Source organism: Syngnathoides biaculeatus, chromosome 12, assembly GCF_019802595.1.
Source record: "Syngnathoides biaculeatus isolate LvHL_M chromosome 12, ASM1980259v1, whole genome shotgun sequence".
Lineage (NCBI taxonomy): Eukaryota > Metazoa > Chordata > Actinopteri > Syngnathiformes > Syngnathidae > Syngnathoides > Syngnathoides biaculeatus.
In genome coordinates, this window is record NC_084651.1 from 18,531,806 (window position 1) to 18,544,288 (window position 12,483).

Here is a 12,483-nt window from a genome sequence, read left to right on the forward strand (position 1 = left end):
AGAGAGCAGTGACAGGGTGTGCTCCGACTCCTACCTGGGAGGTGAAAATGTTTAGGGGTCAGAGAGAGAGGCGGGGTGCTGGGCCGGCTCTCAGGCCTAAGTGGGAGAGGGGAGCTCCGGCCGCTTGGTGGGTCAGTGCCTCCGGTGAGAAGAACCAAGAAATGAATGCAAACAGGGATGCACAGGGAGAACCGGTGTGTGGATGGGGCAACACATGTGGAGTGTGGCACGTTTGGAGAATGAAGATTACCTACATGAGCATATTTGCTTGTAATATGAGTTGTGAAAAACAACACAACACAACACACCGTGTGGACACATACACAACTGAACTATAGTATTTGTAAGGAGTGCTAATGTGCACTGTGTGCTGGATGGCATCATTCAACTTCCATTGTAGAAAGTGATTTGTACAACTTCTCAATGGCAGGGAAACAGCAAATAAACACCCAGAGCTGGTCCTCTGCTTATGCTGAAGCAGTGCCAGTGTCATTAATGACAATGCCTTTATCTGTCTGATGAGACATGGTGATGGATCCAAAATGACAGAAGAGACTAGCATGAGGTTACATCGCAAGCTGTAATGGAGATGATGTGCTTCTTTGGATGAGTAAGAGAGCATAGAGGAGTGTGGGGTGCAGTGGGGGTGGGGGGGCTTACCTTGGCTATGAGGGAGAAAGTGGTGTCTAAAAGGGGAGGTGGGGCGGGAGTCATTATTTCTGGAGCCCACACTGTTACTGCACAAAGAGGAGCAGAGCTTCTGCATGCCCGTCAGTGCTTCTGCACCCGCTACAGAGGCCAAATGTGGGTGGGTCAGAGGTTGAGAAAATGAGGGGGAGATGCAAAAGAAGATTTGCAGGCATTGAAATTTGAAAAGAGCAAAACATTAGAACCAAGGTGAAACAGAAGAACAACACTCTTGTAGGCAACTGAAAAGGCAAAGTGCGATGCTAAGGAGGCAAATTGGCTGTTTGGCTTTTTTTATGGAACATGAACATTTTTTTTTCTCCCAGTCGGTTCAATCACAAAGAGACATAACAACCAATCAGTCAATTTTTGTGAGGGTTTCTTTTAACATGGTTAAAAAAACACACACACAAATAAACAAATCAATAAATAAAACAGGAAGCAAGAACCCTATTGTACTGAGCTAATGCCATACACTTCAACAATTGTGAATCGTCAGTATGATCATACGAACCGTCTGCAAAGAACTCACCTGGCCTGTGAAAATGCTGTGGGGACCGTGATAGAGTGGGGGTGTAACCATGGCGATTATAAACTGGCGAGCCTAAGGAGCCCTGACTGGTGGATCTTTGGAGAATGCGTTCTCTTTTGTCATAACATCCCTGATATACAGGATACACAAATATACAAGCTGTTTGATCAAATACAAATTGCGATGATGAGATGGCATTTGAAACATTACTGTACTTACAACACATACAAAAAGAATGCTGCAATTGGATGAAACACAAAACTCACCTCATTGGATTGGGCTGGAGACATGGTTCTAAAACCCTGAACAAATGAAGCATTGTTCACATTTTAGAATATGAATATCTATTACCATTTTTTGTTCCTCTTTGTAAACCCATAGAAAAAAATAACCAGACATCAGTATAGCATCGTAAGCAGGAGTTAATAGCGGTATCACCCAGTCACTTACAACTAAAAACTTCTATTGTCTTTCTTTTCATCTATTTTTTGCGATTTATGAGATTGAAGGGATCACAACAGAGCTGGGTTGCTGTGCCTCTCATAGTTTGGGTACTCTGCAGGTAAATTCCTCCCACAGTCCAAATATGCGCAAATGCTTTTCGTGAGCCTCGACTGCATCCGTCAGTATCCTAGGAGAACACCTCTGACCCTTGCATTCGACAACACCTCCCACCCTAACGCTCCCACTTCCCTATGACCCTGAACAAATTAAGCGGGGAAAGAAAATGGATGGATGGAACAGCATCCAATGTACTTCTCACCTTTTCATCAGGCAAGGGTGAGCGCTCCCTCCTGGCATTGAGAAGCTATTGAGGGACATTGAAGTTGATGAATAGATATACAGGTAGAAGAAGTAGCAGTAATATTGCCAAAAAAAAAAAGTATTTTGCATTTCTCAACTAAACAGAGGATCATCTTAGGATTTGCATTCTTGCTGTTCAACATGACCACAGGGACGCTGTACGTGCAATGGGAGGAGCATGCGGTCTGTTTTACCTCTCCTACACTTTCACGTCTCTCCTCTCTCTCCTCCAGGGAGGTGGTGTACATGGGTTCATAGGTAATAAGGTCAGGGCGCTCAATGTCATAAATTGCTTTGACTTTTGGAATGGCAGCTAGGTCTCTGTAATCAAGAATCTCATTGTCTACTTTTGCCTAAGGAGACAAATAAAGACAAACATGCAAACAATGGACATGAGCGAAGAGATACTCCTGAGGTAAAACCAGCCTCTCCTTGAATAAGGTGCTAGTGTAACAAATGGGGTGGAAAAGGATCATTTGTCATTAAGAGAAAGGGAACAATAGGCACGCTCATTGAGACAATTATATACTACGTGTCAACGGTATAGCTTACATAGATTGTGTGGCCCGGTGAGCCAGGTATGCTTGAACCAGGTCTGGAACAAATACTCTCAGATGACGACCTCATAGGCTGCAGGAGGAAAAAAAACAATGAACAAAAACTCATGTCATGGAATCTCACTTGGGCAGCCAATTTGTCTTCCCCCACAGCCCCCTTCGCCATCTGCACGTCACCCGAAATCCCCCAACATGACATCGTTTAGCCTTTATGAGCATGACTGATGGCAGAGATTTGCAAACCCTGTACTTATCTTTGAGGAATTACGCAAAAGTTATTCCAAATCTGTCGAACATGTCATCTCACAATGAAGTCATTCATTTGCAAATGTGCAAAGTGAATGAGTGTGCTGCAGAGGTGTCTTGCTTGTTTATGAGAAATGAAGTATTTGGATGACAGCAACAGTCTTAAAAGTAGTGCAGTATCATTAAATTCACTTTGAATCCAATTGATAAATGGGGCTTTCACAGAGAGAGGGCACTGCAAGCTGTTTCCAGTAGATGTCAGCATACAATGCCCTGCCTACGACTGCATCTGTATGGTGGAACACAATGATCCCTCCTGACAGCCCATAGAGATTACAGTACCTGCCTTTCTGTTTTTTGAAGGAATAATAGAGACGGATGCAGTAGCTGTGGAAGGGAGGAAGGGAGAAGGGGTTCACAGGACATTGCACAGGGGTTGTACTGCTCCAGTCTGACTCAAAGTGGACACATACACTCAGGGGCACTGCTAGTGATTCGTGGCCCCGAGCAGGGGGGAAAAAGCACTTTAGGGCACCATGTCAGTCCAAATTGTAAATTCTAATATTACCTAGGTTTCTTGTCATTCATGGGCCCTAAAATCCCTCATCACTTTTCTTCATCTCACAACGCCCTTGCAGACACTTATGACCAAAATGTTAGGTTAACTTGTGCAATAGAACAATCAGATGTCAAATACAGTATATGACCAGTCAAAATTCTGCCAGTTGTCACTGTCATTGTGGTAACATGTTTACAATAAATATGTTTAGTAATTTGGTGGAAATTTTTGGTTTGTCATAACTGCAATGTTAATAAAAACAACTTTTCCCCCCTTTTGCTTTGGCTCTTGTATTGGATTTAAATAGCGTGGGCAGTTGTAACTAAAGAAGTGTGAAGTCAATCAATTCAGGAAGTGAAGTTTTTCAAACCACAGAAGCAACGGTCTGCTATCATAGAAATTGCTTGTTGCACATGCAAAACTTTTCTCTCCATTGCCACTGAATGTTGTCACGAGACATGAACAGAAATCGCTTTCAAACAGGGTTAAATCAGGGATAATTGAACATGCAGATTCCTACCCTCTCCCTGTGCCTCTCCTCTGTTCTTGTTGTGTTCTTGCAGGCAGGATGCCACACTGTTGACCCTGAAGACACACAATGTCAGGAGTATTTTCTAAGTACTTCTCTCTTTAACTATCCTGCAATTATGTCAAAGATTCCTGCACAGTCAGACATGTTTCTAACGTGAGAGAAAGGTCACTCAGTGACTCAGTTTATTCGAGATGAGCAAAACCTGACTATTGTTGATGCTGATAATTTTCAGCATTCATTTTGTGTGTGTAGCTCATCTAATCTTTGACCTTCACACAATTCATCTAAATTTACTTATTGTATTACCTATCCATTTTCAAAAGCGCTCATTCTATGGGAAATTTAGAGTGTTCCTTCAGCCATAGATGTGTTTTTTTAAAGGAGGAGGAAGCTAAATAACATACGCAAAGTTAGGATCAATGCACAAATTCGCCAGAGATGGGATTCAAATTCAGAACTGTTTAACTGTGAGGCAGATGTGCTCATCAGTGGTTAATCCTGCTGTCTCAATCCTAATCTATCAAATTGTAATGTACACCGTTCATAAACAGGAACAGTATTGATAAAATCATGCAGTAATCTAGAAAGGACATAACTTCCTGTGCAGTAGAGATGTGCCACATATTTTGCTTTTTGCAAAGATGTTCACATCCCTTTGATTTGTAGCTCATGGAATATTCAAAGTCTGTTTAGAGCAAACACACTTGCTTTTAAAATGAGTAAAGCACAGAGTAAGAAAGAACACTGTCGAGTGCTCACCTTGCAGGTACATCTCTTCTCCTTCCGTGAACATCTGATTGCACCTGCTGCATCTCGCACAGCTGGGGTGGTAATGTTTATCTCCTGCCTACACAAAGAAAGGACCCGACATCAGAGAAATGGGAAAGATCAATGGCATTCACAGCAGTGAGGCCGGAAATGAACCCAATAATCTCACGTCACGCAGCGATGTGCGGAACCCCAAAGCCTGCTAAACCCTGGCAAGTTTAATCAGATTCAGCAAGAATCTCAGTCAGAAAATGGGAAATACTGTGGACTAATTAGTTATTTATTTTCAGTACTGAACGGAAAAATGTTTTTTTTTTAAGGAGTTGAATATTATGGTGCTTTTGGAAACGGTTGAAGGTCAAGAGGTCAGTGAAAATGAAATAATCAGCATTAAAGCCTGTCATGATGCTGAATGGTTCAACTAATACATACGTACCATGCGTATGACTTTATTTATTTCATGATGGTAGTGCGTTAGACAGACCATTCCAAAAATATTGCACAGTTCTTGAATCAATTTGAGAGCATGTGACAATTAATTTATCGCATGTGATTTACAGAACACATTTTCTGGCTCTGCGGTTGTAGTTGAAACAATGTGCGTTAATTTTTTTGCACAGTGCCTCCACCCCCACAAGCATATCTGTCGGTCAAAAGCATATCCCTTAGAGGACACAATGTGGTGGCCAGATACTTAATAGATGTAATGGAGTTTGGAACATACTGTGAATACCGAAAATTATCATTACATTAACGGAAATAGCAAATCAGCTTGATGGGAATATTTGAGGGCGGTGAGTTCAAGAAAGTCAATCTGAAGACCTTGCAGTAAAACTTAATGTCGAGTGTACATGACCTCATTCTAATGGTATAGAGAAGATGTGAAGAAATGAAGCGTTAAAAAAAAAGACAGAATCAATTAATTAATAATCAAGAGTTGAATGTCACTAGACTGTGCTTAAGTCAAGAATCAGACTCCTCAAACATTGAAGCTAAGAGCCGCATATGAACATTACAATTTGATCTATTACATTACAACATATACATGAACTATAAGAATTTTAACAGAACGCAAAATTAATAATATTTTAATATAAAACATAATGAATCAGCGTAATAGCGTGACATCTTTATTACAATAATATGCTTTTGTAGAAAAAAAAAGAGGAGGAAATAAAGTTCAAGGATGGTATTCATCACCTAGAATTCAAGAGAAGTTTTACTTGTCACTCGTGTCCCTGATTAAAGCGTCAGACGGCCTGGCGAGACTTTGGCAGCACCTCAGGAGTAAGATGTAGAGATCTTTTCCGATAGTCATATAGTCCAGCCTTAATACTAGATTACTGTAAAGTCAGCTGGCTGGTAGCAACATTTTCATACCATTAAATGACTCACTGTCTGATTGGATCACTGTCTGTCGGGCAGACGGATACGGTCGAGCTTCTTGGGGATATTTTTGGCCATCGGTCTGATGTGTTGATTGCATTTGTAGATACAAACATGATCTTTACACGTATTTCAACAAATTTCAGCTACAGCTTCTGTGACACTCCAGTAATAGTTTCATTATAAATTCAAAGTATCACACTAGGCAGTTTATGTAATATTTATGTAATTGATATTAAAAGAAGCTGGAGTATGCAAGCATTTAGAGTTTAGCTGAAAATCTACCCAGAATTAATCTTTTAGCAGAACACTTTCATGTCAAGAGACTGTTTGGCTCCGTGTTGAAGAGATTACAACACAGATTAACAAACTACATTTATGGCAAACTGAATTTAGATGTTCACCGCGTGTTATATAATTGCACATTTTGAAATAAAAAGAGCAACAACAACTGTAGTTTCGCCAAATTTCCAAACTGTCCCTGTCCTTTTAGTTTACACTCATGGGTTTTTCACTTACCTCAAGGACTTTGCCTGTAATGAACTGATGGCACGCCTCACACTGCACTCCGAAATGAATCTGGTAGTCCTTCTCACAGTACGGTGCACCGTCCCTAAGTGGAGGAAGTCAAGGTTGAAGATCAGGAACATTGTTTTTAATCAACAGCAGCTAAAAATACAGGAATATAAAAAAATAACAAGCCAAGTTTCTGGACAAGAGTATGGTACAGTTCAGTTCAGTTCAGCTTGCCATTATACGGTTTCAACTGTGTGGCGGCTACACTTGTGGTGTATCTTCTCGCATCAGGAATACAATACTAATGATCCATTTAGATAATTATTTGCCATGGGGTATGATCATTGTATGTATGTTTAAGTTATAGGCTCCAGCACTCCCCGCGACCCTTGTGGGGATAAGCGGCAAAAAAAAAATGGATGGATGGATGGATGGATGGATGGATGGATGGATAATAAAGTTATATTATTTGGGATGTTCTCATCCATACTGGATAAAAATGATATATCCGTCCATCCATTTTCAGAGTCGCTTATCCTCACGAAGGTTGCGGGAGTGCTGGGGCCTCTCCGAGCTGTCATTCTAGGAGGCAGGGTACACCCTCAACTGGTTACCAGCCAATTGCAGGGCACATGGAGACAGACAAATCCCGCACTCACAATCACACCTCGGGGCAATTTAGAGTGTCTAATTAATGCTGCATGTTTTTGAGATGTGGCAGGGAAGCGGAGTGGCCGGAGAAAACCCAAGCAGGCACAGGGAGAACATGCAAACTCCACTCCAGAGCTGGGATTGAACCCAGGTCGTCAGAACTGTGGGGCCAACGCTCTAACCAGCTGATCCACCATGTTGTCCAAAGTTATACATACAGGTTATAATATACAGCCCTTCGTTCATATTAATTGTACTCAATATTGAAGTAATTATCAAGTTTCACCCCAACCAGGCATTTTGTAGCCATCAACAAGCTTTTAGCATTATTTCAGGTTAAATATTTGACTCTTTCTTGGGAGAAATACCTGGTGTAGAGTTCAATTAAATTGTTTGGTTGTTTCTTGGTTTTTAAACATGTTCTGCAAATATTCAGTAGGGTGGGGTCACCTGCTTTATCCATTAAAAAAAAAAAGAACACTTTCAATGTGTGTTTCGAATCCTTGTCCTCAGTAAGGGACACTCAACTGTGGTGAACTTTGTGTTAGCAATTACTGTAAATTTGAGGGAAATTTGGAACTTATTCGCCATTATTTCAACCACTTTGTGCACCACTTAAAAGACAGACAGCAAAAAGCCTCGGAGGATAATAAGCAGCACAGTATACATAGGTTTAAAAGCCTCACCTCGACTCCTCCATTGAATAAACACCTTGTCATTGGGGCCAAATGGCCAATTTTTTTACCTTGTCTGACCATAACACTTGTATCCAGAAGCTACAGTATGTGGGGTGTTCACATGGACAGCTTTAAATTTCAGTTGAGTTTGCAGTTTCCTGTATGTATAATTGGACCTTGTGTTGTTCTTGTGGGCACAAAATCTAATCTAATATAGACATTAAAAATGGCAACTTTCGAAAAGAATATGGAACCAGGGTGCAGCTAAGAAAATGGGCTGAAGTTACTTACTTGCTGATGTACTCCCCAGTGAGCACTTTCCCGCAGGCCTTACACTTGAAGCAGCCCAGATGCCACTGTTGATCCAATGCTAGGAGAGCCTGTCCGTTCTTAATATCCCGTCCGCATCCCGCACAATCTAAAGAAACAAAAGATGCGTTGGTTCGAGAAAGCCATTGACAGCTTTACATATATATGAAAATACATTTGTCTGGAAACAAGAGTGGATACATTGATTCTCACTTCAGTGAAAAAATAGGTGTGCCCTGCGACTGCCTGGTGACCAGTTCAGGCTGTAGTTAGCCTTTAGCCCGACATTGGCTGGGATAGGCACCAGCACTCCACTGACCCTTATTAGGATAAGTGGCTTAGAAAATGGATGGGTGGATAGATGAAATAATAGCCTGACGAGGATGACGGCACGCAAAGTCAGGGCAGAGATGGTGTCAATTAGGAGGTTCTGACAGTTGTTTCTTTCTGTCATGAACATCACTTTAGCTGTTGCTTTTTAAAAACTACATCCATTATTCAAGAAGGACAGAGACGCTCTAAATAGTGAGAGAGGTTGTTTTGAGAAATGAACGCCAAACTCCAGTCAGCTCTTGTTTAATGAATAGAGGATGAAAACCAGCCGGAGCCCTCTGCAACCACAGGGGATATAATGATGTAAGGCATAACGGGGTTGTGGCGATGACGTGCGGAGAATAAGCATGTCTTATTCATAGGTGACCTTGTCTGAAAGCTCTTTAAATGCCAGCAGAGAGACTGCTTGGTGAGAGCAATGGTAGAAGGGAGAAAGAGAAGAGGAGGGGAAGATAGATTTAGAGGTTTAGGGTTGCAAGGGTTGCAAATTTCCCTTTCCTCTCTGGAAAAATTGCCTGCTTAATTTATTGGGAAAAGAACAAACTCCCTCAATCAATTAAAACCCCTCATCATTCAGTCTTCCATCCTTGGTTTTGCTCTATTGTGTATTTATTTGCATTCATTTTTTACTACCTATTATATATCAGTCTTTGCATGATCATTTACAATTTCTTTTGGTTATTTTTGTGTGTTGTTGTTGTTAACACCACAACGGGGCATGTGGCATTATCCTGACAAAACACATCAGCAACCGCTGTGAACCAATTATTAGTCTCAGTAGGACTCACAGGTGGTTGTTGCTGAGCTAATTTTGCCGGCCAATGACACTATTTTATAGTTCATATTTTAACTTTGTCAAGCACCACTCCCATGTCACTTTTTGGGGCCTGGTGCCTGGTCTGTATAATTAATTAACGTGTGGCTAGTTAAAACTTAATCTTTTGGATACAAAGTGTCTTGCACTGAGGTCCAATCCTAAGATATTTCTTTCTGTACAAAGCATTGCGTTGATCCTCTCTGATAGTGTGTCTAAAATGAGTAGTAACAACTTCAATATTAGGAGTAGTAGCTTTATGCTTAATAAAACTGTGAAATTATTAATTCAATCTTTAATTCTGTCTCATTTGACTTGTTTCCAACACTTTGGTCCAGTGAAATGGGGATCCTGCAATGGCCCAAATCACTCAGAACACAGCACCTCAACTTGCCCTCCATTGTTCTAATAGAAGCAGTGTTGACAGTACGCATGCCAGACTGTCTGATGATAACAGAGGATAGACTGGCATGCAATCCTCCTTGTTTTTAAGAAATCTCCTGACTTCAGGTAAACCAGGCTTTTTGTTTTTACAGCTGGTACCAAATACAGAACGGCATACCTATCACACCAGACAGGGCCGAGATAATCACTTCATTCTGCCTGTTCCTCGAACTAATGCACTGAGAAGAACAATTTCTTGGTGGAAGCATCTTCCCCCATTTTGAATTGTGATCGTTAAAACACAAAGGTTTAAAAGGACACAAAAATGAAAAGGAAATTGTGATTGATGCCACGTAACCTTATCAACAGATGTATTTTGTGATAAAATTGACAAAAGACAAAACTGGAGTTATTCTTCCTTTTCGTCATTTTTTTGCCATCATCCATCACTTTATATGCAGACAGAATTGAATGGATGCACAGTCTGTATCAACATTTGTAATTATAACTATAAGTTTGGAAATGTATTAGCGAAGCCTGTGAACGAGGATCCCTTCGTGTGCATTAACCTTAGGAGAAAAAAAAAATACTTACTGCTGGTGTCCAGGATGTCCTTTGGTCCTGGAGACATGGGCTCAACACAGTACTGACACAGACAGTCCTTCCCGTTAAAGGTCACCCTGTCTCCAGCTGGGAACGGCCGCCTGCAGGTGGCATGATTTCAATGACCAGTACACTCGATAATGAGCGTGAAGTGAGCTGACACCCTAAGGTTCCATTATACCGAGCACGGGACTGGGAGGTTCTCTGCTTTTGGTCAGAAGATACCAAGAGTGTACTGACATTAATGGTACCCCCTGGCATTACTTAATAGGAAATGTTTTTATAATCACACTAAGCATCAAGCGAATTCACACACTATTCTGATGATTACAATCCAAAATAAGGAGACATTTGACGCTTACTTGCAGACTGTGCAGACAAAGCAGGCAGGGTGGTAGGTCTTGCCCAGTGCAGTGACCACTTCCCCCTCCACAAAGTCCCCGCATCCATTGCAGCGAGTGCCGTGCATGCGTTGGTAGTCCACTGTGCACAGATAATCTCCATTCTTCATGAAGAAGCCGCCCTGGGCCAGGTCACAGCCGCACGCTGAACAGAGCGCACACAGAGGCATGGGGGTCGTTTACTGCTCAGCGCACGGCGCACGAAACACCAAGTCCAAGCGCTTTGTCAAGACTTACTAGTGTCTTCAATATTCATGGCCACACAACAACTGTACGATTGTCCAGCTCAGGAAATAGCCTTGAGCTGCTGCAGAAGATAACTGGCTTGAAATATTTCACACTCACTAGTTACAACTGTTTATTCAATTATGACCTTGTCATTTACACAAACAGGATAGAAGAACAGAGACATTATTAATTAAAGATGATTAGAGCGGTTGGAATAATATCAACATAATGCTTATGATTATTTTATCTCTTGATGGGAGTTTAAAGAGACCTAGTTTTGCAATGTATTTTTTCAAATGATACCTGTCGCTTGATAAACATAAATATCTACTATAAAGCTATCAAATCTATTTAAGCATTTTTCGCACTTCAAATGCTATGGTGAGCTCCTATTTTACCTTTAGTAATATGGATAAATACTGTGCATTTTTCGAATGATCCTCACTGCTATAATGAGTACAATCGCCATATCTTTTGACACACATACGAAATGACATCCAAGAGGAGCACTAAATATTATGACTCTACATGTATAAAACTGCCCACCTTGATGAATCCTAATTAATATATATATATATATATATATATATATATATATATATATATATATATATATATATATATATATATATATATATATATATATATATATATATATATATATATAAACTAGGTGGCACGGTAGCACAGCTGTAGAGCATTAGCCTCACAGTTCTGAGGCCAGGGGTTCAATCCCAGCTCAGTCTGTGTGGAGTTTGGATGTTTTCTCCAGGCACTCCAATTTCCTCCCACATCCCAAAAACATGCATTAATTGGAGACCCTAAATTGCCCCTAGGTGTGATTTTGAATGCGACCACTAACTGTCTCTGTGTGCCTTGGAATTGGCTGGCAAACAGTTCAGGGTGTACCCTGCCTCCTCCCCGATGACTGCTTGGATAGGCTCCATCACTCCCACGACCCTTGTGAGGATAAGTATCCCAGAAAATGGATGACTGGATAACCAAAAACTATATTTAGAATATTTAAACACATAATGATGAGATGATTATGTGGTTTGCAATTCCAGCGCTACAGCTTGTGCATTAAAAGGTTTTTGGAAATGCCACAGAAAGGGGGCAAAATATCGTGATGTTTGAGATAACTTGCTCTAATCATTGTTATGTAATGAGCCATGCGAAATCCTGTGGATGAATGAGAGCGAGTCGGGGAAAGGCTAAGATTTAATTGTATTAGGGCTCAGGGATGACGAGATTAACTTGTAAACTAACTGATTTGAGATCAACCCTGATATTGAGATTTAGTGGATTTTGTAATGGTGATGATCATTTTGTATGAAAATGCAGTACATCACACGATAGCGTGAACATTTTTCAAAAGTGAAAATGATAGCAGGGAATTATGTATACACTTTTTTGTACTATTCCACTGTATTCCGCTTAAATAAATGCCTTCTTATAGTCGCTGAAGGATTTGTCACAAATGCTATACACTTTAA

General features: G+C 40.8%; 1 protein-coding gene across 2 annotated transcripts in view; it reads right to left on the reverse strand.

Annotated features, from left to right (window-relative positions):
* LOC133509464 (actin-binding LIM protein 1-like) overlaps nt 1-12,483 on the reverse strand; it is a 48,719-nt gene that overhangs the window by 7,423 nt on the left and 28,813 nt on the right. The window contains exons 3-15 of one of the 2 annotated variants that reach the window (XM_061836474.1): nt 10,721-10,904; nt 10,350-10,459; nt 8,207-8,333; nt 6,591-6,684; nt 4,677-4,764; nt 3,906-3,970; nt 2,576-2,653; nt 2,218-2,376; nt 1,983-2,027; nt 1,486-1,521; nt 1,220-1,349; nt 661-789; nt 35-139 (exon numbers count right to left, since the gene is read on the reverse strand). In XM_061836474.1, the coding sequence (XP_061692458.1) occupies nt 35-139; nt 661-789; nt 1,220-1,349; nt 1,486-1,521; nt 1,983-2,027; nt 2,218-2,376; nt 2,576-2,653; nt 3,906-3,970; nt 4,677-4,764; nt 6,591-6,684; nt 8,207-8,333; nt 10,350-10,459; nt 10,721-10,869 (1,315 nt within the window). In that variant the 5' untranslated portion in view covers nt 10,870-10,904. The remainder of the gene's footprint in view (nt 1-34; nt 140-660; nt 790-1,219; nt 1,350-1,485; nt 1,522-1,982; nt 2,028-2,217; nt 2,377-2,575; nt 2,654-3,905; nt 3,971-4,676; nt 4,765-6,590; nt 6,685-8,206; nt 8,334-10,349; nt 10,460-10,720; nt 10,905-12,483) is intronic. The other variant, XR_009797350.1, reaches the window with a different exon arrangement.